General features: G+C 42.3%; 1 protein-coding gene across 8 annotated transcripts in view; it reads right to left on the bottom strand.

Annotated features, from left to right (window-relative positions):
• SCUBE2 (signal peptide, CUB domain and EGF like domain containing 2) overlaps positions 1 to 27,823 on the bottom strand; it is a 104,027-nt gene that overhangs the window by 54,965 nt on the left and 21,239 nt on the right. For all 8 annotated transcript variants that reach the window (XM_054970766.1, XM_054970767.1, XM_054970770.1 and 5 more), the window contains exons 5-8: positions 13,115 to 13,240; positions 11,814 to 11,930; positions 1,976 to 2,065; positions 976 to 1,092 (exon numbers count right to left, since the gene is read on the bottom strand). In XM_054970766.1, coding sequence (XP_054826741.1) covers positions 976 to 1,092; positions 1,976 to 2,065; positions 11,814 to 11,930; positions 13,115 to 13,240 — 450 coding nt within the window. The remainder of the gene's footprint in view (positions 1 to 975; positions 1,093 to 1,975; positions 2,066 to 11,813; positions 11,931 to 13,114; positions 13,241 to 27,823) is intronic.

The raw sequence follows: 27,823 nt of genomic DNA, 5'->3' as shown, positions 1-27,823 counted from the left end.
TTGTAGAGATCTGGACTTACTTCACAAGTTCCTATTTAGCAACTATATTTATCATGAGAAAATACTGTTACACAAAGAGAGATGTACATGAAAAATTAGTTTTTATTTATTTAAACTTATATTCTGTACTCCTCAGCAGCAATAGTTCCCAAAGTAGCTCACAACAGAAGAAGCACATTATATATAATAAAATACTAAAAACAACTTAAAACTCTGTGGACCCAGCATAAAATCAAAGGCAGTGCAGCACTAAAACCCAAACACCCAAAGGTGAATACATGTCAGGAGGCCTCAGTAAGTGCCAATTCTAGCTATCATGTACAATGCATACTGGATATATATTCATGTTGTATGGGCCACCACCACAGAAACAAGCACTGAACAAATGGGAACTCATCTTTTTCAAAGCATGTAAAGCAGTTCTTACATGGGCTGAATCCACATTACCTCGGCACGTCCTGGTGTTGCACTAAACGTTCACTAAGCACATGGAAGTATAGCGTTTTTCAAGCGCGATTTCTGAATCGCGCTGGAAAGACGCTATACTTCCGGGTGTTTAGCGAATGTTTAGTGCAACACTGGGATGCGCCGAGGTAATGTGGATTCACCCATGGTTCCCCATTGCAGGATGATGCTTTTGTAAGTAATATTGCATCAGCATAATTTAGTCTGGTTGCCTGTGTACATGCAGGCTCCCTTTAGCTCCAGTGTTCTATCAGCACAATACCATCTGCAGATCAGTAAAGTCATAAGATGAAACTGAATGCAAAAGAAAACTTCATTTCATATATACATTCCAAAGTCCCCAGAGTGGATTAAAAGGGCCACAAGCAAATTATAGCTGAACATTCACTGTATCAGATTCTGTTTCTATTTTTGAAGACATGAGTTTCATTAGTGTACTCTGTGAAAACCACTTGGAGACAGCAAAACAGTAGTTTCTTTGCAGTCATTATTTAAAATTCTAAAACTGACCTTTGCAAGTTTTCCCATCAAACTGAAGAGTAAATCCAACAGGACAGCTGCAGTGAACTCCTGTTGAGGTGTCTTTACAAGTGCGATCACAGCCACCATTATTCACGGCACAAGTTTCTAAAGGGAAGGGAAAAAAACCCTGGCTTTTGCAGAAGCAAAAAACTAGAATAGAATGTAAAATATTTTGTCTTTATTTATTAGTTTGTTTATACTATGCCTTTCTCCCCAATGGGGAATCAAAGCTGCTCACATCCTTCTCCAGAAGAATTTCCATTCATGGGCGGCAACACTCCCTTCCTCACTCTCTCACTGCAGCTCAAAATCCCTCCTCCCCAACTGCTGCTCCTTGTGGATAGGGGACTTCCAAAATCAGCATTTTAGGAGCTTTTGGGATTGTGGTAAGAGGGGTGATCCAAAACAGTAATTTAAACCACTTTAAAATAATTCAAAGTCCCAGTTTTCCATTGAACAGCAAGTAGCTATCGTTGCTCCCTGATCATGAAACCAGAAGGCAGTATTTTGCCTTGTGATATATCATAAATTAATCATAGACTTGTCTCTGAAGACGAAAGACCACAGATGCGGTTACTGCATATTTCAAGTTCACCACAAAAGGGAAAATCACAGTCTCTGCACATATGTGTGACAATGTGCATGCTTGTGAGACAGCCAGCAAAGGACACAGCATGACACATGGTTCACACAGGCACTGTGAAGTCCCCCTGCCTAATGCAGAACTGACAGTGCAATCCTAAGAAGAGTTACTCCAGTCTAAGTCTATTGAAATTAATGTGCTTAGATCAGAATAACTCTGCTTAGGATCACACTGTCAGAAGTTCATGGCATGCAAGCAAATTGAGCTCCCACTGACTTTTATCAGTAGAATGAGTGTTTACAAGAGCACTAATTCTAGAAGTTGCAACACATTAGGAAAAGTATTTTACACAGCTAGAATAGATAAAAAACTTATCCTTAAAAAAAACAAAACTGAACACTTTACCCATGAGTAGTCGCCGTTTCACCCGCTTGTCTACATCAGCTCCTGCTGTAGCATTGTTTTCCAGTATCTCAGTTGCAGCCTCATCTCTCTCTAATATTAAAAAAGAGTCCCAGATGAAGTAGAAATATCATCTTTTGAGTAACATATTTTGGCAGAGGAAAAAATTGTTGCCCAGCACATCCCAGAGACCAGTAACCTTGAGAGTTTTTCTTCCGTTGTGTAGGAGATAGTACAAGCACAAATAAAAGGAAGTCCTTGTACAATGCAGAAGTTTGGGATTTACTAGCACTGACCATTGCAATGGCAGGAAAGAGGGGCCCTCTCAGCCTTGCTACCATAGATCCCTCAACTGGAAGCAGCAGAGCTCAAACTTGCCACGTCACGTACACAAAAGACAAGCACTATTTTTGCACAATAGCATTGCAAAGAATGAGAGTTGTTTAAAAAAATATTATTTCCATCATCAATAATCATCTAGGTCATATATGAACCTAAACACAGTATCTAAATCCTATACAAGAAAATATAGTGAATAAACTGTCATTTAAATCATATTCATGTATGTCATACCCTGAGTACAAACCCAATATACTATTTCATCTATAAATAATTAAGACAGCTCAGACTTCAAATATTCATTCAATGGAAACAAACTACAGTTAACAAATCTAATAATCCTAGATTGTTGCAAAGCAGTCAATTTAATTATCTCCATGGTGTTCCAAACTGTTAATCATCAAACCTGTTTGTCTAGGAGCTGCTGGGTCTTCCGGTACTGTGCAAATCCTACTCTTGAAACTGTCAGAATATTTAAGATAATTTCTCTACAAGTATGTGTGTTATTGTAGTCTATATGTATTGTTCATGTTGTTAATTTGGTAAGGTATTGGGGGTTTTATGCATGTTTGGTAGCTTAGTCGGTGATAGTTGGTGAATTGTTTGATTTTGGGAGGGTGGTGGGTTAGCACTATGATCATTGGTGAGGAGGCCGGCTCAGAGTCGGGGATCCCAGTGATCCGGGGATGTGGGAGGTATGGTGGTGGGAGCAGATTATGGAAGGAAAGGCATTGAGACATGGTAGGGCTCGGTGCCCTTCCAATCTGTGTCCCATCCCAAGATATACTCATTGTGGAGCTAAGATATTGAATCACTCTCTGACACTGGCGTTGTGCAATGCCAGGTCCATAAATAATAAGACCAAAATGCTGCAAGATTATCTTGCAGAATTGAATGTGGGCCTGGCTTGCGTGACCGAGACCTGGGTGAGGGAGGCTGAGACGGTCGCTTTGAAAGAACGACTAGAGCGAGTGTGGAGGCGGGGGCGAGACAAAGAGGCAAAGTTTTTCCAGGCGCGTTAAAGGAGGTGGTGGTGCAGCCCCTCCTGAAAAAAACATCTTTGGACCCCACCGACCTGTCCAGTTACCACCCAGTGTCGAACCTCCTGTTCCTGGGCAAGGTGATTGAGTGGGCGGTGGTGGTACAACTGCAGGAATTCCTGAATGATGCTGTAGTCCTGGACCCATTCCAGTCTGGCTTCTGTCCTGGCCATGGGATGGAGACGGCATTGGTTGCCCTCACAGGCATCTGGATCTGGATCGAGGTGGGTCGGCAGTGCTTGTGTTACTTGATCTCACAGCAGCATTTGACATGGTCGACTATGACTTGTTGGCCAGCCGCCTTGCTGACGTGGGGATCAGGGGGACAGCCTTACAGTGGCTGGTTTCCTTTCTCCAGGGTTGGGGACAGAGGGTGGCGCTCGGGGAAGATCTATCGCCCCGTCACCCTTTGGTGTGCGGGGTTCCACAAGGGGCGATACTCTCCCCAATGTTATTTAACATCTACATGAGCCCCCTTGCCCAGTTGGTGCAGAGGTTTGGGCTGAGCTGTCATCAATACACGGATGACACCCAGCTTTTTCTGTTGATGGATGGCCGGCCAGACACAGCCCTGGACAATCTGGCCAGAGCTCTGGAGGCTGTGACGGCATGGTTGAAACAGAGCAGGCTGAAACTGAACCCGGTGAAGATGGAGGTCCTGCAGCTGGGATGGGGGCTGCCAGATGTTGGGATCCAGCTCCCTGCCCTGGATGGGACACCACTGGCAACTTTGCCAGTGGTGAAGAGTCTGGGCGTGCTCCTGGATGCCTCCCTGTCAATGGAGGCCCAGTCACGGCGGTTCCCAAGTCTGCATTTTTCCATCTCCGTCAGATCAGGCAACTTGCCCCTTACCTGACGCCCCAGGACCTGGCTACAGTGACCCATGCAACGGTCACCACCAGGATAGATTACTGTAACTCACTCTACGCTGGGCTAGCCCTGGGCCTGATCCAGAAACTACAACTGGTCCAGAATGCGGCGGCAGAGGTCCTGACTGGTATATCCTACCAGTCACATATCACACCTGTCCTGCGCCAGCTCCACTGGCTTCTGGTTGAATTCCAAATCAGGTTCAACGTCTTGGTTCTTACCTTTAAAGCCCTGAACAGGTTGGGACTGGCATATTTTCAGGATCATCTCTCCCTGTAAGTTCCCCAGAGACAGCTTTGAACAGCGGATAAATGTTTACTGGTGGTCCCTGGCCCTAAGGAAGCCCGCCTCACTTCAACCAGGGCCAGGGCCTTTTCAGTCCTGGCCCCAGCCTAGTGGAATGCTCTGTCAATGGAGACCCGGGCCCAGCGAGACATATTATCGTTCTGCCGGGCCTGTAAGACAGAGCTGTTCCGCCAGGTGTTCGGTGGTTGAAGGGGGCAGTGCCATGTCGGCCTCCCACCTTTGGGGTGGGGGGGTTCTCCCCATCATCGCACATTAATGTATTTGGTTAATTTATTTTATTATTGTTTATTGTATGTTGATTTTAGAATTGTTTTTTTGTTTTTATTGCTTTTAACTGTTGTTCACCACCCAGAGCCCCTGAGGATGGGAGGATTATAAATTGAAATAATAATAATAATAATAATAATAATAATAATAATAATAATAATAGATTTGTACTCTATTTATGCAGTTCAAGACAAAAATTTCAGTGAAAGCTCAAAATTCCAAAATTTAAATAATATATGGCTGTTGTGGGTTTTCCGGGCTGTATTGCCGTGGTCTTGGCATTGTAGTTCCTGACGTTTCGCCAACAGCTGTGGCTGGCATCTTCAGAGGTGTAGCACCAAAAGACAGAGATCTCTCAGTGTCACAGTGTGGAAAAGATGTAGGTCATTTGTATCTACTCAGGAGGGGTGGGGTTGAGCTGAGTCATCCTGTAAGAGTTTCCCAGGGTGTGGAATGCTAATGGCGGGAGGCTTCACTGTATCCTGAGGAGGTTCTTTTGCATATGGATTGGTACTTGATGTGCTAATCTTCTCTGCAGGGCTATTGTTGGGGATAGAATGTTTTGTTAGCCTGGTGTTTTTCAGAACTGGAAACCATGCTCTGTTCATTCTTAAGGTTTCTTCTTTCCTGTTGAAGTTTTGCTTATGCTTGTGAATTTCAATGGCTTCCCTGTGCAGTCTGACAAAGTAGTTGGAAGTGTTGTCCAGTATTTTGGTGTCCTGGAATAAGATACTGTGCCCTGTTTGAGTTAGGCTATGTTCAGCCATTGCTGATTTTTCAGGTTGTCCAAGTCTGCAGTGTCTTTCATGTTCTTTTATTCTTGTCTGGATGCTACGCTTTGTGGTCCCGATGTAAACTTGTCCACAGCTGCAGGGTATACGGTATACTCCTGCAGAGGTGAGGGGGTCTCTACTGTCTTTTGCTGATCGTAGCATCTGTTGTATTTTTCGGGTGGGTCTGAATACTGCTTGAAGGTTATGCTTTTTCATAAGCTTTCCCATCTGATCAGTAATTCCTTTGATATATGGCAAAAACACTTTTCCTGTAGGAGACTGTTTTTCCTTGGTTGTTTGATTCATCCTGGGTTTGATTGCTCTTCGGATTTCATTTCTGGAGTAGCCATTTGCCTGAAGTGCGTGGTTTAGATGATTAATTTCCTCATTGAGAAAGTGCGGCTCACATATCCGTCTTGCACGATCCACTAATGTTTTCATTATGCCTCTTTTCTGTCAGGGGTGGTGATTGGAGTTTTTGTGTAAGTACCGATCAGTGTGAGTTGGTTTCCTGTAGACCTTGTGACCTAACTGAAAGTTTGCTTTGCGGATGACCAAGGTGTCCAGGAATGGGAGTTTTCCCTCGATTTCTTTCTCCATTGTGAATTGTATGTTCAGGAGGATGTTGTTGAGATGATTCAAAAACCCCATCAATTCTTCCTCTACATGGCTCCAAATGATAAATGTATCATCCACAAACTGGAACCATACACTAGGTTTGTGGGGTGCTGATTCTAGAGCTGTTTTTTCAAAATGTTCCATGTAGAAGTTTGCTATAACTGGGCTGAGTGGGCTCCCCATGGCCACCCCATCCATCTGTTCATAGAATTCGTTGTCCCATTGGAAGTAACTGGTTGTCAGACAATGGTGGAATAAGGCTGTTACATCCTCTGGGAAAATCTGATTAATAAGTGCAATAGTGTCTTTTACTGGAACCTTGGTAAACAGGGATACAACATCAAAACTGACAAGTATGTCTTGTGGATTGAGTTTCAGAGAACTGATTTTGTCGATGAAATCTGCTGAATCTTTGATGTAAGACGAGGTTTTCCCGATGTGGTCCTGCAGGAGATCGGCCAGATGTCTAGCTAATTCATATGTCAGTGAACCAATGGCACTCACAATGGGTCGGAGTGGGACTGAATCCTTATGTATTTTGGGGAGTCCATATAGTCTAGGTGGCTGTGCTTCAGTCTTGCATAGTTTTCTGTGCGTGTCGGGATGTAGTGAGGAATTCTTGATCAGCGCATTTGTTAGCCTGGTGATTTTGCAAGTGGGATCTCGTTTTAGTTTTTTGTAGGTGGAGGGGTCCAGGAGTTCCTTAATCTTCTTTTTGTATTCCTCTGTTTTCATGATCACTGTAGCATTGCCTTTATCAGCTGGTAGAATGATGATGTCTGGATCTGCATTGAGGGTCTTGATGGCATTTCTCTCCTTGTGTGTTATATTGCTGGTGGGAAGCTTTGCCTTTCGTAGAATCCTGGCTGTCTCTCCTCTTATTTCCTCAGCTTCCTCTTCAGGTAGATGACGAATGGCAGCTTCTACATTTGCAATGATGTCTTCCACAGGAATTCTGGTGGGGGTGACTGCAAAGTTTCCTCCCTTCACCAAGATGGAGGTTTCTTCTGGTGAGAGTTGACGGTCTGTCAGATTGATGACAATGCGTGCATTGTCGAGCATTGGGCTTGTCTGTCTTTTTTCCTGTAGTTTGTTAAACTTCTGCTTCTGTCTGGATGTGTGGTTGGTAAAAACTTGTTCCATCTTCCTGTAGGTGAGATTATCAACCTTGTCCCAATCCTGACTTCTCATTTTATGGCTGGTGTTGATATGCAAGCAAAATAGCTCCTTGTCTGTGGCAGCAAGTTCTCTGCGGGTAGTGTGGATTCTCTCACGTAAGAGGGCCTGTTCTAGACGGTCATAAATGCGGTTCGCCTGTGTGGTTTTGAAGATTCTTTTAGTTGTGAGAAAAGATGGAATGGTTCTTGTGTCCCTGCAGCGTAGGAGAAAGGTTAAAGAACAGAGTAGATGTACTTACACAAAAACTCCAATCACCACCCCCGACAGAAAAGAGGCATAATGAAAACATTAGTGGATCGTGCAAGACGGATATGTGAGCCACACTTTCTCAATGAGGAAATTAATCATCTAAACCACGCACTTCAGGCAAATGGCTACTCCAGAAATGAAATCCAAAGAGCAATCAAACCCAGGATGAATCAAACAACCAAGGAAAAACAGTCTCCTACAGGAAAAGTGTTTTTGCCATATATCAAAGGAATTACTGATCAGATGGGAAAGCTTATGAAAAAGCATAACCTTCAAGCAGTATTCAGACCCACCCGAAAAATACAACAGATGCTACGATCAGCAAAAGACAGTAGAGACCCCCTCACCTCTGCAGGAGTATACCGTATACCCTGCAGCTGTGGACAAGTTTACATCGGGACCACAAAGCGTAGCATCCAGACAAGAATAAAAAAACATGAAAGACACTGCAGACTTGGACAACCTGAAAAATCAGCAGTGGCTGAACATAGCCTAACTCAAACAGGGCACAGTATCTTATTCCAGGACACCAAAATACTGGACAACACTTCCAACTACTTTGTCAGACTGCACAGGGAAGCCACTGAAATTCACAAGCATAAGCAAAACTTCAACAGGAAAGAAGAAACCTTAAGAATGAACAGAGCATGGTTTCCAGTTCTGAAAAACACCAGGCTAACAAAACATTCTATCCCCGACAATAGCCCTGCAGAGAAGATTAGCACATCAAGTACCAATCCATATGCAAAAGAACCTCCTCAGGATACAGTGAAGCCTCCCGCCATTAGCATTCCACACCCTGGGAAACTCTTACAGGATGACTCAGCTCAACCCCACCCCTCCTGAGTAGATACAAATGACCTACATCTTTTCCACACTGTGACACTGAGAGATCTCTGTCTTTTGGTGCTATACCTCTGAAAATGCCAGCCACAGCTGTTGGTGAAATGTCAGGAACTACAATGCCAAGACCACGGCAATACAGCCCGGAAAACCCACAACAGCCATCGTTCTCCGGCCGTGAAAGCCTTCGACAATACGTTAAATAATATATTTTGTATTATTTTCTAATAAACTTCTGACTTGTATCAATGCCACCAAACGCGGTAAAAATCTGCATTTTTTTCAGAGCAGAATCAGCATTTACTGCTCAATTTATATCTAATCTTAGAAACCCTCTTATTTATTTACTTTATTTATACCCCATCTTTCTCTCCAATGGGGACCCAAAGAGGTTCACATCATTAACTCCTTTCCTCCATTGTATCCTCACAACAACCCTGTGAGGTAGGTTAGGCTGAGAAGACGTGCTGGCTTGAGGTCATCCAGTGAACTTCAACAGCAGAGTGGGGATTTGAACCTGGGCCTCCCAGATCCTAGTCTGGCAGTCTAACTCCTACTCCACATTGGCCCTTCTTGGTGATAGATGCTATTTATTTATCATTTTAAAACCATTTTTGTAAATGTATGTTCAATGAGAACAGGGCAGCTTGTCTGGATATAAAGTTCCATTTTTCTAAACTCAGTTCAAAATCATATGCCATTTTTTTCTATGTACTTCACACTTTTTATATTCCAATCCAATCAACAGATAATACATCTTCCAGTAAACTTTCTGGTTATTCAGTAACATTTGTTCATATTTGATAAGATCTTTCATTATCTTGTTAGTCAGTCTTTATTCAGTAAATAAGCCATAGCAACAACATAACAATTCCATTAAAGTAGGAATAAGAAATTTCCACAAATTTCACAGAAGAAATCAAAAAACAATCACTTAAAATATCTCAGTAGTTTGGGGCTCTGTAAATTTCTAGTCGTAAGAAGTCGCTGAAAATAAATTTACTGCTGGCTGTTCCTTCCTCAACATCGTCATCTATGGTCAGAGTAGAATTATCTTCACCCTCAATAACTACTTTGATTTCTAAAGAAGCCATTAATTATTGGTTGGAAATTATCCTTTGTACATCTACAGGCTTCCTAACTTTGACATATGGAGAGATGAAAGCTAACTCATGATGTAGTTTTGCACTGAGATTAGTATCTAGCCTTGGATTCTCAGAAGAATACTTGAGAAGCCTCAACTTCCATGCAGCCAAACATTTAGTAAAACAAATTTTGTAGGACTAAAGTGCTCAAACTGATGTTGGATTAGCAGACATCCTGAGAACAACCTTTCTTTACAGACAGTAACTTCTTTATCCCTTGACTCTTCCAGGCTGCAGTCCTAAGAGCACCTTCCTGGGAGTAAGTTCCACTGAATAATATGGGGGCTTACTTCTGAGGAGACCTGCCCTCCAGCATCGATGTAATAAATTATGAGCACAGAAAGGCTTTCCACTAAGAAATGCCTAAATATTACCACTTTCAGTTTTAGAAGGGCACTTCAATGGGACTCCATATAGTGAAAGAATCTGCTATTATGATTGTAGGTCCCTTTTGGTCCCATGTCACATTCTGGTGCACAAGATTTGAGTGCAAAAGATTTCTAAGGACCATTACATCTCATTTCTCAGGAAGATCAAATTAGGATAAACTAGTATTACTACAGACAAAGAAGGATAAATTCATTTATTTCCAAATGGCAAGGTTTGAGGTTGCCGCCATAAAGATGACAATGAGGCACATTGAAGTAAGCACAAATTGCTTGGTTCTGGGTCATTAGCTATTGGATTATAAGGTGTATTATAATTATTTTGTTATTTCTTAACTGACAGGAAACAGAGCTCCTAATTTGATGATAGCTGAATACCAAGATTTTAAGATTCTCAGTTGCACAAATAACATTGTAAGGAATAGCTTCATTACTGATATCCAGATCCTTACAACAGCCAAAACCTTATTTCTCCCATTTCCAAAAAAAGTTTACCTCCATATCTGAGTAAACCCTTTAACTTTGACTGATGAACATAATGCAGAAATGGCAGGGGCTAGATACTTACTGCATTTGTCCCATACATGTAACATATTATTAATGACTGAATTATCAAATCTCTCTCTATATATTTTTCTTTTCAGACTTCTCATGGAAAGGAATGCAAAGATATTTTAATGAAATTCTGCAAGCAAACTTGGAGTGATTTGCTTCCTTTCCCACTCTGAAATTCTTTGTAACCTTGCAGCTGAATACTAAAGTTATAAATTAGGTTCACTACACCCTCCCTTTTCTTTGACATAATGCATAACCCACAACAGCCATAAAGCATAACATTGTGTTAACCTTTGGCCTCTTGCCTTCCCAAATGATACCATTCAACAACTTCTGCAAAGCTTTTTAATGTAGTCTGGGTTTTAACTCTGCTTTTAACTGTTTTTTGATGTATAAGCCACCTTGAGCACCTTTGGAGGAAAGACAGCTAATAAATGCTATAAACAAACCAACCAACCAACTCAGCCCTTCGTGTCCAGACAGAACTGAGCTTTAAAGAACCCACAAAATGGGGTGAAAAAGTTTCCTTTCATCACACAATATATGGTTTCTACTTATAGCTACTCCATAATCAAGGCTGTTTTCTCATGAGACCTAAAAGCATCTTTGAGCCATGCTGTCTCAGTTTGTCTCATATGAAAGTGTTGCTAATGTGGAATGGAACAGCAGCCAAAAAATCAAATGTATATTCTAGTCAGAGCAGCTTTCCAATTTACATTACAAACAGTGCAATCCTAAGCAAAATTCCTTCAATCTAAGCCAATTGATTTCAATGGCCTTAGACAGGAGTAACTGTTCTTAGGATTGCATGAAAAGTGGTTTAATGTTAAGCATCACGCATGTAATACCTCCTTAAGAGCAGAAACATTTTCCAAGCTAACAATGTTAAATTCACATTACAACTAGTACATGTGGTTAACATTAAATAGGAGTAAAATATTTCCTCAAAACTAGCCCTCCATCATCTCCATCTGAAAATACTTTAAACTTAAGCAAAGTGGAAGGACTGAATTCAAGTCTATAGGAGTATTTTATTTGCACTACAGTCTTGGGCATTATTAATCAGAACTATTTTGCCTGAAAATCAAAGTCTCCCAGGCAGCCTGGCCAGAGGTGGATAAGTGCTTTGCTCTTCGAAAAATGCAGTTTGGCCTCCTTCAATTTTTTTAGTAAGGTTGATTTTTTAGAAATCATCCCTGCAGAAATAACCAACCATGACTCAACATTAGAAGAGACAATTTGAATGCAAAAGCGTCTAAGTGCTCACAGACCAAGGCAGGTTCTTCCATTGGAATGTACAGTGTACTCTGGATGACATCCACAGACAGGCCCATCCTCAGCATCCTCACAGGTATGCTGGCAGCCACCGTTCCCATGGTTGCATGTCACTGAAAGGAAAGCATACAAGTCAGCTTCAGAAACATTTCCAAAGCCTGTAAAGATCAGGAAGCCTCCATCTTCTACCATACTACATATGTGTCTTCTATACATTCAGCATGCTTCTGAGCAATTTTAACATGTACTTTGCTGGCAAGTATGTACTTTGACATAATTAGAAGTTAGTTATAACTGGGGGCAGTAAACAGATTAAAATGCTTTGTTGATTGCTTCTAACCGATTTAACAATTTAATGAATTTAATGCAATTAACTTAATTATATTATTCATTATATTTTAATTGCTTTATTTAAATGGGTTATGATTGATGATCCAATGGAAAACAAATACCACAGTAACTCATTTCTGAGAATCCTTAATTTATCTTAAATAGCATAGGCAAATAATTTACTGTGATTCGATGCCATCTTAAAACAGAATGCCTCAATTAAAAGCTTGACACAAACAGTTTTGGCACCAAAAATCCATTTTGAGAAGACAGCGCTGACGAGGATCCTGTTAGAAATCCACACTGTTGACAACAAATAGTTGCAGCACCTTGAAGACAAACAATGTTATGGTCGTATGAACTTTCATAGACAAGAGCAGACTTCATTATCATGAGCACCTTACATTTGTTTATCTTTAAGATGCCAGAGGAACCTTTGCAACTTGCTTTGTGACTAAGTGAGAACTACATTTCACACTCACCATCACCAGTCCAGGGTTTCCCTAAGAGTCAAGAGGGAGGATGATCAAGTGAAATTAGCCACTGTGAGGAGAGCGCTAAGCAAAGATAAACAACAGATAGAGAAAGGGGTCTCAACTCTACTTTGTGTTCTTCTTTATCCTTTAGCTTCCTCTGTCTGTAGATGAGGGACCCTTTAGAACTACCAACAAGCAAGCTGCTCTCATGTAGTGAGCGTATGTAGCACACAGTTTTAATGAAGCTATTTCTCTCCGATTTGTGATTAATCAGATAACCATTTCATTGTAACATTTAATTAGTAAAGTATATGAACCCAAATGATAAATGGAGGTATGGCACAGTGACGTTTTTAAAATCCACCAATTTCATTTGATAATTTATCACTTAATCTCCCGGGAAGCCCCAAATTAACAAATCAGCTACAAGAATGCCAGAATTCTACTTCCTCGCTTTGAGAAACCATAAGTATGTGTAGAATGTGGCATACAAATGCAGTCTCTCTGGTTGCTAGCAAGTTCAAATCCAGGTCTGCATTCACAGGCCACTCCTCCTTTCGGGGCTTCTTTGCAGATATGGGCACAGCCGTGATCTTTATTCATGCAGTTCATACCTTCTGCAGAAAAAAAAAAGGATGCATCAGTGTGCTATGCCTTTCAGTGAAGATGATACGTCTTAGAGACAGACAGCATATTTAAGTTAATATCAGATAAGCAAGAGCCAATCCACGTTATTTAAACAAAATATACACAACAGGGAACAAAAGCATAATCTGTGACAACATTGCTTTAGCTGCTCTTAGTGCGTGCGTGTAGTCCTTTTTCTATGTCAAAATTATGTAAATGGAGATGTGACCCTATTCCATTCTCACAATGGCCCTGTGAGGTTAGCTGGGCTGGGAGATTATGATTAGCCCAAGGACACAAGTGAGTCTTATGTATCATTAGGTCTTTGAACCCATAATTCCTTATTTCAAGTCCTGTTTTCTATTATCTACATCTTCCTGACTTTTTATATTATATACTTGCATTTCTTACACCACTATTTGGTTATACAAGCAACCTCATTCAGGGCCGGCGCGCCTATTAAGGCCAGGTACGCGGTGGCCGCAGGTGCGGGGTGCCGGAGGGAGCGCCGGAGGAGGCGCAGCGGGTGGGAGTGCGCGCCACAAAGCACGAGCCTCCTATCCCTCCCACCCCGCGCCGCTGCCGCCGCCAGCACAAGCCCCCGGCCAGGCGCAGCCACCGCAGGCAGGCATCTGCGGCGGCACAGGCAACCGAGTGGGAGAGCTCGGAGGCCGCCCGCCACAGCAATCGGGCCAGCAGCGGCGCGCGCGCACGCCACACATGACGTCATCACGTAGGCCGGTGCGCGCTCTCGCGCGTGCGCTCGTGCGTGCGGGGGCGCCCGGGCGGCCACCCGCGAGCGTGGCAGACCCTTGCGCCGCCCCTGACCCCATTTAACTAGATAGAGTTAAAATTCAGTTTTAAAATAATAATATAAATCAAAAAGCAATTGTGATATAATTTCTTTTGGGGTTATTTATGGAGTACAGTTATTGTTATTAAGTCCACTATGTTTCAAAGCGGTGAATGCCACAACATCTCAAAGGATCAAAAAGACCTGTAAGTATGCAGTGCAAAGAGTTCCTGGTCATTGTCCGCAAATATGCAAATATTGCCAGCAAATATTATGGTGTTCACCCAAACACATACTGAACATGTTGGAAACTTAACTGCCACATGAAACACGAAGAAGTGATTCGGTTCTATGTTCTCCAGGTTTAGATCCATGCACCTGTTCTTCACTCAGACGAAAAGGATATCTAGCCTGAAAAAGGGACCACTCCATTTACTGGTCACTGTGACTTACAGGAAAAAATGGCTCACACACGAAGCTATCTTCTTGCTCCGTAAACTGCATGTGATTAATCTCAGGTCACCAAAGCAGCTTCATGCCTGAGATGATACCCAATTCTATATATTCATTATGATATCCGGCTCTAATTATCTTAGCCTGCAGATACATCCACGCTGTACAGATGCACCAATGCTTGGAAACTGTGGACAAGTGGCTAGGGCAGACCACGGTGAGAATGTTAAAGAGCTTTGGGAGTGCTCGTGGCCTTGCTGTATGAAAAGCAGGATAGCTTTCTAAGCTGCATCTAAGCTGGACCTGGCCATACTATTTCATTCTAAGCTGGACCTGGCCATACTAGTTCATGCCTTAACAACTTCATGGTTGGACTGCTGTAATATATTGTATAAGGAGCTGCCCTTGAAGACAACTTGGTAACTCCAAATGGTTGAGAATGTAGCAGCCTGATAAGCAGGCACTAGCCAATGAGAACATATCTCACCTAATTTAAAACAGCAACCTTGGTTGCCAGCTTTTTCCAAGCTTAATTCAAGCTGCTGGTTATAACCTTTAAGTCTTTTTGTGATCTAGGATCCACTTCTGTGTCACCTTGCACCAATTATGGTCATCTAGCGGCCACATTCTGATAGTTCCACCCCCACACTTATTGCCTGCTTGGTATCTTCCAGAGCTCATTCCTTTTCAATAGTGGACCCAGCTTGTAAAACAGGCTCGATGAGGATGTAAGGAAGGTGCCATTCTTAGGATTTTAGGATGTGCTCTAAGGCCATTTGATTTGCTAGGACTTTTAATGAGTTGCAGGCGTTTTCAAGGGGTAGGGTTTTATCAATTTAGAATTGTGAGCTGTCTTGAACTACAAGAGAAAAGCAGGGTAAAAAATTACCATAAATTAAATTTAATAAATGTTCAGAAAGTCCTGTTTCATCTGAATGTCTGAATCAGATCCAAGGAGTTGAAGACCACATTAAGGAACAAAAAAGAAAATTATCCCAAAGATACTATACCTCTTGCCCATTAACCACCTACATTAGGGAATTCAGGTAGCCTCATTTCCATTTGAATTTGTATCTATCATTATTAATGAATTTGTTATAAAAACATCTAAACTTGTGATCTATTTTTTACTGTTCTATAGTATAAAATATCACATTTTAATGGTGCCATTATTAAGTATTTCCTTAAAGACTTTCTGTATGTCCAAGTGTCAATATTGTGTCATTTATTGTCTGAACAGAATACAGTACAAATGAGTAATGGATGAGGAGGAGGAAGTCACATTGGCTGGCTTTTCACCCTACCAGGCGCCTCAAAGTTTTTCCTCTTTGTTTTCCTCTCAGTTACGAGCTGTTCAGACTCTGGCATTCAGAATAAAATGCTACAGGTGGTATTGGTCCTGATAAAAGGTATTACATAGTTTTTGTTTGGGATTAATCTGTGGACAAATATGGCTATCTACAATGTCTACTGAAAGTTTTGGAACAGGCCAAAGGCAGTAAAGGAATTGTTTTGTATGCAACAATGTTTTAAATGGTTATCCCTTCACAGTGAATGAATATTTTCATTTCACAGTTAATGAATATTTTCTGAAGTGTAATTTGAGGCAGATCTGCAGGGAAGGGTGATTCACTGTGGCCAGTGGATATATGATAGCAGGGCATCTTTCAAAATCCTTGTTACTTCTGGAAAAACACCTTCCAAACGTACCAGAACTGAACAATTTGCACATACACGATTAATTAACTGTTGAACATTACAGTCCACAATACCAGTAATGTGACACAATATGACAATGAACTGGATAGAGTCTTGTTGGATTTACTACCAGCTCCTCTGAATTTTGCACATCTCTGTTGTCCTATTATAATGCTTATTACTCCAAGAAAATAAATAGGAATTGACAACATGCTTTTGGAAGCATTTAACATTTTAATCAGGCAGGCCGTCTTCTCTGTTTCTGGCTTCAGTAGCTATTTTCTAGAAAGAAGGGTTTGAGCAACAAAGAAATAAGCTGCTCTGCTGCTTCAATTATTCTGCTCTACTGGCTTTTTGATTCCTTTCCCACAGTGAGAACCATCCAGAATATACAAAAGAGCCCAAAGATCGCCAGATGAAAGCTGGCAATCACTATTATGTTGTCAATCAGGCTCCTGAATCACAGTGGATCACAAATTAGCCTTATTAACTCTGGTGTTTTGTGGCATTTTAGAGCTTCAACATGCCATGTGATCTGTCTGTTAGCAAAGAGATGTTTTAAACGTATTAAGAGATTTAAGAGCTTAGCTTCTGTTAACAGTGTAACTTCATTGTCTGCATTCTGAAACCAACAGAGACATAATTCAAAGAGGTACTTTGGTAAAGTTCATTGAACACAAACTCTCTCTTCAAATGCTGAATTGGGACTTGCTTGGTTTACATATAAGAAAAATCTTCACGATTAAAAGCCAGAAAAAGGGAGGCAGTAATGTCCAAAGCAGACCTCTTTTTAAGAAACAAAAGCATCCTTTGTCTCATTAAACCCACTTTGGCTGAATTGTGAAATCAACTTCCCAAGAAAGTTATTTTTGTAGGGCAAGAATTAGCAACATTTTTAAAAACCTCTAATTGTAATCCAAATAGCAAAAATCTCTAAGTTTCAGTATTAGTAAGATAAACTGCCTGAAATACATGAAACTGAAGAATGTATGATACATGGATTCGGAAAATATACCATAAAAGTGCCATTTTTTACAACTGCATTCATAGGACTACAACAAAGAATAAATCAACATGGTATTTACACCATCTCATCTACACATCTAAATGTCTATTTTGCCAAATAAATTACTAAAATACCAAGGGCTTGTCTATACTATAAGTTGATTTAGCCAGGGAGCCGACCTACAAGAGCTATACTTAAAATACATAGGTACCACTACACTGCTTTTGTATAATGTACTTTTAAAAACTGTACTATTTTGAAGATGCTCTTGCAAAAATGTAATTAAGAGACAAAAATATTGGAAGACAGAAGTATTGAGCTAGTCCCACTCTCAACAATCATAAATTCAAATCAATGGTGAAACTTGGGTAACCCGTGACTACAAACTAGATATAAGTCACACCTACCTATCCCCATCCCTGAACAAGAGTGCACCAGAAAACATAAGGATTCAACGTGCGCTACATTCAAATTAAATAAAAATCTGCAAAAATGCATCCATACAAATAGACTTTTAAAATCTCAGCTGATACTGGTAACAGAGATTTTCAACTTAATTCCTGGACACTGTAATGCCAAACTTTATTCTTTCAAAGACCAACTTCATTTTTTCCCCTTAAATGAACTAGAATGTATCACTAGAAGCCTTAGTCAACATAACACAGACTGTATAACTGTCTCTTACAAAATTTGAAAGAAACAGGCAGGCTGTGGTGCTACCTTTTGCTACTCACATCTTTAATAAATCCTGCTCGAGACATCTGGAAGATCCATGTCAGAATTATACATCTTTGTTTGGCTGTTAAAGAATCCTCTAATTTTACCATCTTGACAAGGCAAGTGTGAATTGGTTCTTACCATTATTTTTTTTAACTGACATACTTGTTAAAAACTTGCATTCTCGGTTCCTGATGATCTTTTAACATAGTGAACAGCAACTGATTGTTCTGGGCTGAATCTAGCCTCTCAAGATACACCATCTAGACACCCATTTGCCGGCTGAGTCCTCTTCCCTTTCCTGAAATAGCTCAAGAGGTGCAGAAGACAGAATAACAACAACAACAACGTTCAATTTATATACCACCCTTCAGGACCACTTAATGCCACAGAGTGGTTAACAAAGTGTGTTATTACTATTCTCACAACAATCCCCCTTAGGGTTGCCATCTCCAAGTTGAGAAATTCCTGGAGATTTGGGGGATGAAACCTGGAGATGGCAGGGTTTGGGGAGGGAAAAATTTCAGCACGGTATAATTCCATAGAGTCCACCCTTCAAAGCAGCCATTTTCTCCAGGCGAACTGATCTCTGTGGCCTGGAGATCAATTGTGATTCCAGGAGATCTCCAGCTACCATCTGGAGGCTGGCAACCCTAATCCCCCTGTGAAGTGGGTATTCTGTATTGTGATTTTAGCTCATAGGAACAGAGATTTCAGCTCATAGTAACAGCATTATTGACAACTGGAAGCAGAAAGACGAAAGACAAGGCTCAACAGGAGCCAATATACACATAAACCCCACACCTCTTTCAAGCAGTAACCAATAGGAACACCCACAACTAGAATCCTCAATTTGCATTAGCTATATACAAGGTAACTGATTTGCAGCCCTGTGATTGGTCTTTATTGCTACAGACCGATTGGCTGCTGCCAACAAGTAACAACCAATGAACATCAAGGCATTAGGAGCCTAGCTCAGCCCGAACTCAACCCAGTACATAACAGTGGGTGGGGCTGAGAGAGCCCTGAGAGAGCTGTGACTCACCCAAGATCACCCAGCTTGCTTCAAGCAGAGGAGGGGAGAATCAAACCTGGCTCTCTTGCCACTCTTCTTAACCACTACACCAAACTGGCTCTCCAGTAGCAAGAGTGTGGTAGCAAGAGTGTGGTAACAACATGAAGAACCACTAGCAAGACTGTGGTAACCACATGAAGGGATTTCTTCCGCTCCTTCTCTACTTCCCTCATCTCTCCCAAACTTAAAATTGCTTTAAAATACAAACATTAGATAATTGAGGAGCCTTCATTGGTCTGTTCTCTTCCTCTTGTTCAACTCCCCAAACTGAAATGGTTTTTAATGATAAGAGGGACAGAGACAGAATTACATGATGCAGAGAGATAATCATCCTGTTACACCCACATATCTATCTTCCCCAACTAGCCAGATTCAAGCAGTACTAGAGTAAACAGCCATTTGTGAAAAGAGGATGATTTGGCCCACCCCTTTCCCCTCATGAGCTATTTCAGGAAAGAGAAGGAGGACTCTTTGTCTCTGCATGCAAGTCACTGAAAAGCTGCATTTAGAATTTTAACTCTATTTCTGTCACATTTTGCTTCTCGTCTATCTTTAGCAATTTTAAGAGTTTCCTCAGTCATCCATTTAGGCTTCTCCTGTCTTTTGGCTAAAGGAATAGTATTTGTACATTCTTCCTTGATAATATCTCTGGTTTCAGCCCATAGTTCTTCTGGCTCACAATCAATTAAACTTAGTATTGCAAATCTGTTCTTTACATGGTTTTTAAATCCTTCAGGGTTATTATTTGAATTATATTTTGGCACTATGATCCTCTTAGGGTTCCTGTGTTGTGCTGGCTAAACTGGGTCCAGTTGCATGGTGGGGAACCTGTAAGGACTTGTGGAAGTACTTCACTTTCCCCTGTATCCCCTTCCCCACACTACTTCCTCTTTACCTCATGGCAGCCACCATATGCTTACCTTTCTCTATGCCCTTTCCTCCTTCAAACACACTAAACAACTTAACCTTTTATCTGTTCCCCATCTGTGTGATGTTCTGATCACCTAATGCATCAGCAGACACTCTGTCACGCCTGCTGGAGGTGGTGGCGGGGTGGGCCTTGGAGTACTCCAGACTGGTAGTACTGGGGGACTTCACCATCCAAGTCAATGATGCTGCCTCCTTATAGGCTGCGGACCTGGTGTCTTCCATGGCAGCACTGGGACTCTCCCAAATTGTATAGACCCCCTACACATCAAGCAGGCCACGCGCTAGATTTGATCTTCGGGATGGGGATAAATGTGGATCTAGAAGTAGGTGAGCCAGTGCCATGGTCACACGACTTGGTTCTGAAGGCTCAGTTGGTTATCCCCCCCCCACAAGGGCGGCGAGCTGATTTATGCTCGCCCATGGAGACTCATAGATCCAATTGGTTTCTAGAATGCTCTGCAGGATCCAATGCCCCCTGGTGGTTCATTAGATGAGCTGGTGGAGGACTGGCATGTCCGTCTCTCCGAAGCCATCAACAAAATCACCCCCCTGTCGCCCTCTTTGCCACTGTGCCAAATTCGCTCGTTGGTATACAGAGGAGCTCCGAAGGAAGAAATGGAAGCTAAGATGCCTTGAGCGAGCGTGGTGACCATCTCAGGACGAAGAGGCAAGATTATCTTATAGGATGCTTATGAAAGCCTATGAGATGGCAGTGAAGGCTGCAAAGAAGGAATTTTATGCAGCCTTCATCGCGTCAGTTAGCTCATGCCCAGCAAAATTGTTTGAAGTGGTTTGGTAACTGGTCTCCAAACCACCAAATTTTGAATGGAGATATCAGCTGTGAGGCTTTCAGGAGCTTTTTTGCTGATAAAATCGTCTCTCCGCTGAGACTTGCCAGCCATGATTGATACAGTATATGAACTAGAGGCCCCTTGGCTGTCTTATGGGCTGACATTAGATCACTTCAGTCCACTCTCTGGGGATGAGATTAACAGGACCCTGCAAAGCGGTGAGGCCCACCACGTGCCCTTTGGATCCATGCCCGTCATGGCTGGTGAAGGCTGGTGTTGATGGGTTATAGTCTTCCACGGAGGCCATTGTTAACTTGTCCTTATGCTTCAGGGTCTTTCCTGAAGCATCAAAGGAAGCTGCGGCGAGACCACTCCTAAAGAAATCATCTTTGGACCCCACTCACCTGACCAATTACCTCGAACCTCCCATTTCTGGGTAAGGTGATTGAGTGAGCAGTGGTGGAACAGTTGCAGGGTTTCCTGAAGGATATCTAGCCCTAGATCCCTTCCAGTCCAGTTTCCACTCGGGACATGGGATGGAGATGTAGCTGGTCGCCCTCACAGATGATCTTCACAGGCAGCTGGATCAAGGCGGTTCGGCACTGCTGATATTTTTGGATCTCTCAGCAGCATTCGGTATGATTGATTACAATCTCCAGACTCACCACTTCACCGATGTGGGAATACAAGGGACTGCCTTGCAGTGGCTTGTCTCCTTTCTCCACGGTCGGGGACAGAGGGTGGCACTAGGGGAAAAACTGTCATCCCACCACCCTTTGGTGTGCAGTGTCCCACAGGAGGCAATACTCTCCCTGCTATTGTTTAATATCTATATGCACCTCCTTGTCCAGCTGGTGCAGAGTTTCGGACTTGGGTGCCAACAAAGTGCAGATGACACCCAGTTGTATCTGATGATGAACGGCTGTCTCATGTCTGCCCCAGATGTCCTGGAGCATGCTTTTGAAGCCATGACTGGACAGTTGAAGTAGTGTCAACTGAAGTTGAATCCTATGAAGACGGAGGTCCTGTACTTGAGTCATGGGTGTTTAGATTAGGGACTCCAGTGCCACGTGCCGGTTCTGAGGTTTAGGAGCCTGCAAGTGATCCTGGATGTCTCCCTGACAATGGGGGCACAGGTCGCAGCAGTTGACAGGTCTTCTTTTTTTCATCTGTGACAGGCCAGGCAGCTTGTCCCCTACCTTTCGACTCTTCACTTAACTACAGTGATCCAGGCAACGGTCACCTCTAGATTGGATTACTGTAACTCGCTCTACACAGGGCTTTACTTGGGTCTGGTCTGGAGGTTACTGCTGGTACAAAATGCAGCTGCGCGTCTTATTGCAGGAGTGCCAAGTGGGGCACAAATAACACTTATACTGCGCCAGCTGCACTGGCTGCTAGTGGAGTACTGGATCAGATTCAAGGTTTTAGTATTAACCTATCAATCCCTATGCGGACTGGGACCAGCATATCTGCAAGATTGCCTCTCCCTATATATACCCTGGAGAATGCTTTGATCAGCAGAAAAACAACTATTAGAGGTCCCTGGCCCCAGGGAGGCCTTCCTGGCCTCAACCAGGGCCAGGGCCTTTTCAGTCCTGGCTCTGACCTGGTGGAACTCTCTGTCTACTGAAACTAGGGCCCTGTAGGAGGAGGAGTGAATTATTTGAACCTTTCATTAGATCTGCCCACCACTTGTTTTAATTAGCAAAGCAAAGACTGCTGTCATCTGGAAATTATTTATTATATTTTATACTACAATGGATTGAGATTTGGTTTTTATATGATTATGGAAACTGTATGAATTATACTATTGTGTTTTAAATGCTGTAATCTGCCTTGAGCCCATTGTTGGGGATGGCAGAATAGAAATCTAATATATGCAAATACAAATGATGTAAGCATTAGAATTCCAGTATGCTTCCCCCTTTTTCTTTGCTGTATCTTTTTATCTTCTATTCTTTTTTACTACTTTTTTCTTTTTTTTAATCGGTATGAGTTTTTAAAATTCTTAATTAAAAAAAAAAGAATTCCAGTATGCCTGATCCATCACTACTTGGCCAGTTTAGAGCAGTGAAAAAGAAGAATTTAATTGCTTCTGCATCTTTGCAAGCACAGTTCTAGTAAACATTTGGACAAGGTGAATTTTTTGCTTTCAAATAATCAATCTACCCGGTTTATAATAAGTTAACTTCTAAAGAACTCCCATCAACCCAAATCTGTTATATATGATTTATGACTACTGAACACTGTGTTCTCTGCCTTCATGCCAAGGAATAAGGGCAAAACAGGCATGACAAAGATCACTAACTGTGTATCAAACTGCCGTTTGGAACAGGGCCACAGAGAATGGGGAGAGAAGGTTTAACCTCTTCAACCCCATTTCATTAATTGAAATTGGATTCCATGTGACTTAGTATTTTGAAATAAAAAAGATGGGCCTTTGAGGGACATATCTACCAATACACACAACTAGTGGTTATGGTTTCTGAGTTTTCAGCTACTTTATATTCCACCAACCCACTCCACTCTTAAAAATAAAACATACACTTGCTGAAGTTCACATGCTATAAACTGAGAGTTGCCCCTTAGATTGCTTTCTTTTTTTAAAAAAGATTTGATTTATTCAAGCACTTCATTCTATATTTATTGTAACCAACTTTACAAGCTTATATATTTTTTCACTGTGTTCAGCCCAATCAACCCCTACAGACTAACTACAGCTTCAGTGGAAACTCCCTGATTTTAACAATCACTTTCATGTTATTGCTCCAGGGTCTCCATTAAACCTTCATTCACTGCAGCCTTTAATTAGGCATCTAAACTCATTTCTGTTGCTTCACAATCTTAAACTGAGCAGAAGTCTTAAAAGTATTTCTCTTTAGCCTCACACTCAGGCAACTATGAATAGCTCCATGTAGATAGGCAATTGCAGCAGGCTACTTCTATTTATTGCAATGGGCATGCTTTTGGATAAAGCAACCATTCATCTTCTCCTCAAGCAACAACTTACCCAGCATGGATCCATTTTTACCTTTCATCACTTTAAGGTATTTCTCCTTCTCAGGGGAGTGTCCAGCTTCAACTACCTCATGCCCAAAGACACCATGAAAAGACAATACAGTATGCTAGGGATTAGAGATGGGCACAAAACGAACTACGGAATAAAATTCCGTATGGAACAGCTGGTTCGTAGTCAAAGAACCACGCGTTCCGTGGGACCGCATTTTCCCAAACCAAACAAACTTTTCTTACCGTTCTGTTGCCAGTTCGGACACTTTTGACTCCCTCGCCCAGGCAATGGTGGTAGTCTTTAGCTTGCCCCCAATCTGAGGCCTCCAGGCTTGATTGGCAGCTGTCCCTGTCAACTAGAGAGCTCCCACTCTGGCCTATCCAGCCAGAAAAGGGGGGGAGGGTTAGAATCTCCAAGGCAACTGAGGAGATGGGCCTTCAGCAGCCATGGTAACACCAATCTCTTCCTTCCAAAACCATGTTAGGCAGCTTTTTCTGCCAACCAGAGTGCTCCTGTGTTGTTCAATCTCTTGGCTTTTTCCATAAATAGGGGAAGCCGTGTGATTCCTGGTTTCAGTTTCTCTAGAGTGGGAGAGGGAGGAGAGCTTGGTGGCTGGCTGTGGTGTTGGGATTGGGATTGGGATTGGGATTGGGATTGGGATTGGGATTGGGATTGGAACTTGGATCTTTGGCCTGCACTTCTGGCTGCTGGAAAAGGGGCTGAAAAGGCTCTTTTCTTTTCTCTTGCTTTCTTGTTTTTCTTACTGACTGGGGACTGGGGAGGTGTTTGGGAAAAGGGTACTTTTTTTCTCTGAGCATGAAGGGGGCTGTCCTGGGGCCCCCTGAACCCCGAACCAGTTCAAAAATTGGGTGAGTTCGTTAAGTTCATGTTCCGTGTTCCATGGAAATTAACGAACCATGAACCAAGTAGTTCAGGTTTTTTTCATTCTGTACCCATCTCTACTAGGGATAATTTGTATAGGAAGTCAGATATGGATGATGTCATAAACTCATGCCAAGCACTGCTGGATTCAATAGCCAAATGTTGTCACTGCTGCCTCCCCATTGAATCCCACCAGAACAGACTGGGACACCTTTCTATCTAGGTTGCTAATCAGCAATGACAGCTGAATACCAATCCTCTACCCCACACAAGATCTACATAGAGTTATTAGAACTATTTGAACTCTGAGTTCACAAACCATTAATATCTCCTTGATAGTTTAAAACTGTTAAACTAATACAAGGTGGAAGAAAATCCTATCACGATGAACAAGAAGACTTGGAGGTGTGCACACATCTTATTACTCCTAAGCAACAACTTGTTCATAAATGGTGAGCTGCAACATAATTGAAATCAGGCCCATAGTATCCAATGCTTCGCTACCTGACACACTGACACAAGGAGTAAGATGCCTGATCCATATTGCCATAGTCCTGTGACCATCATCAAATCCTTCTGAGTTGGCAACAGGAGTTATCATTCTTTGGTGAGTTGTTCTTCTCTATGAAACTTGTCTGTGGGGGTGCCACAAAGTTCTACCTTATCCACCTTATCCCCATTGCTGTTTAATTTGCAGATATTAGGAGCAATTGCTTTGGAATGAGATGTCACCCAATTGTTTTTAATTTAAATCAAATCTGAGAGCAGCAACCAGTTTCTTGAATGAGTGCCTTTATACAATCATGGGCTGGACACACTAAAACTTATTTCTGATGACACAGTTATAGACATTTTGTAGACTTCTGATGATAGAGTTGAGGTTAATTTTGGTTATAGATTGAGTTCCTTTCTAAAAGATGAGGTTTTCTCTCTGGGAATCCTTGTGGATCACACTCATGAAAAGGCGTCAAAGGTGTCCAGAAGGGTCCTTTACCAGCTACATCTGGTACACCAGTAGCAGTTCCTCCTCTCCGTTCATCATCTTGCTTCTGTTTGCCATGTACTCTAATCTCACACAGGATTACAGGAACACACTTTACATGAGGCTTTCCTTTTAAAAAGCTTCGAAAGCAGACCCATAGTTTATTGGATGAAACATGTAAAGGCAGGGCTCATTTAAAGGGGGAACACACTGGAACTGCGTTCTGGTAGAGCTGAAAAGTGGTCACATGGGTTTTGGCCCTGCCCATGTGATTCCTTTTCCCCTCTGCCTCCCCTTGAAAGGAGGGTAAGCTGCTTCAATTCATTCTGCTGCTAAATTTTCATTCGTGAAAGAGAGAGAGGGAGAGGGAGTGCAAGCTGGGCTGAGCTGGGCTGGGCTTGGATCTCCAAAGGAGGGTAAGCTGCTTCAATTCATTCTGCTGCTTTATTTTCATTCGTGACTTGTGTGTGTGTGTGTGTGTGTGTGTGTGTGTGTGTGTGTGTGTGTGTGTGTGAGAGAGAGAGAGAGAGAGAGAGAGAGAGAGAGAGAGAGAGAGAGAGAGTGCAAGCTGGGCTGCTGGGCCTGGATATCCAAAGGAGGGTAAGCTGCTTCAATTCATTCTGCTGCTTTATTTTCATTTGTGACGAGTGAGTGAGTGAGTGCAAGCAGGGCTAGCTCTCCAGAGGAGGGTTAGCTGCTTTGAATTCGTTCTCCTTTATTTTCAGGAAATACCTGGAGATTTTGGGGGAAAGGGGTCTGAGGGGTGGGTGTAGCCTTCTGACACACTTCTGGTGATGTCAAGGGGTGTGGCAAATGCTAATGATATATGCTGATGAGATATGCTAATGAGTTCCTGCATTTCTTTTTCTACGAAATGACCCCTGTGTAAAGGCATAGCATTACAGTCTTATTATGATTTAACTGACTTTCTCTGTTTGATTTCAGAAGTGCTTCAAGGTGTTTGTCTTCAAAACCCTGAACTATATGGATTCTACAAAACTTCAGGAACACTTTCTCCTATTAGTGTCACTCTGTTCATTAAGATCTACTAGTCACAGAATACAGGTGGTATGCCAAATGGTCATTTAAAAAACTATCTACTGCTTAAGTAGTTGCTGATAACTGCCCTGGGGTAACTAGGAATGGCAGTAAATAAATATTTCAAATAAAATGCCCATCCAATTCATTTGAAGGCTGATTGAAAGGGAAAATGACAAAAAATAAAATAAAAAACATAATGTGTGCAAATCTGTCTGTCTATCTACCTACCTACCTATCTAAAGACAAGTGTCCTGACGGACATATCAATGCCCATCCCAAATCCCTGGACCTAGAAACATGAAATTTGGGGAGAACATTCCTTTCATGATGTAAACACCAACTTAGAAGAGATTTTAAGAAATTCATCCCCTAAGGGGGTAAAAATGGTAAAATGTGTTTTCCCAAAGGGATACAGCTTCCCTTTGTGGCTGATAGGCTGCTTCCTGCTTGCGCCCCCGCCCACTGCCAGCTCAACCACTCTTTCCTGATTAGGCCAGCCTTTCAAGGTCATTTGCATATGTGGCTGATTGGGGTCCATAATATTCCACACCTCATCTCTCCCCCGCCCAGACAGTTGGAACACAGAGGTCATTTGCATATGCAGCCTGATTGGTCCTCACCCCCCACATTCTAAACAACATGCAGTTGCTATTGGGAGTCATTGAATGAGTCCTGAGGTCAAATGTACCTCCCAGTCTTCCCTTCGGGTTGCCAATCTCCTTGTGGGGCCTGGCTTTCCACAAACCAAAACATACCGTAGTTAAATACTATAGTGAAGCATGGGTATCAAGATAGTGATTAAATGGTGATGTGAATAAGACTCTGCAAAGTTATGAGCAGTTACGAAAAAGGGTTTGCAAATTTCACTCCCTGAATGCCCTTATATATGAACTAGCTTGATACCTGTCACGGGCTCTGATTCCTCAGAGGATGAAGACCTCATGGAGGATGATGGGGGAGAGTGTTCCAAGCTCCTCCAGAGTCAGCCACATGGAGGATCAGCAGGAACCCTTGCCAGAGCAGGCTGAGGAATCCAGGGCAGAATCAGAGACAGAAGCTGTTCCCTTACCTGCACCAGCAGCTGAGACCAGGGCAACATCCCCACCAAGCTCCCCTGAACCTGAAAGGCAGTGTAGGGTGCAGCAGCGTCTTGTTGTTCAGGGAAGGAGATGGAGTGCGAGGCTTCAGGCAC

Source organism: Eublepharis macularius, chromosome 2, assembly GCF_028583425.1.
Source record: "Eublepharis macularius isolate TG4126 chromosome 2, MPM_Emac_v1.0, whole genome shotgun sequence".
Lineage (NCBI taxonomy): Eukaryota > Metazoa > Chordata > Lepidosauria > Squamata > Eublepharidae > Eublepharis > Eublepharis macularius.
This window is presented reverse-complemented; position numbering and strand designations above follow the sequence as displayed.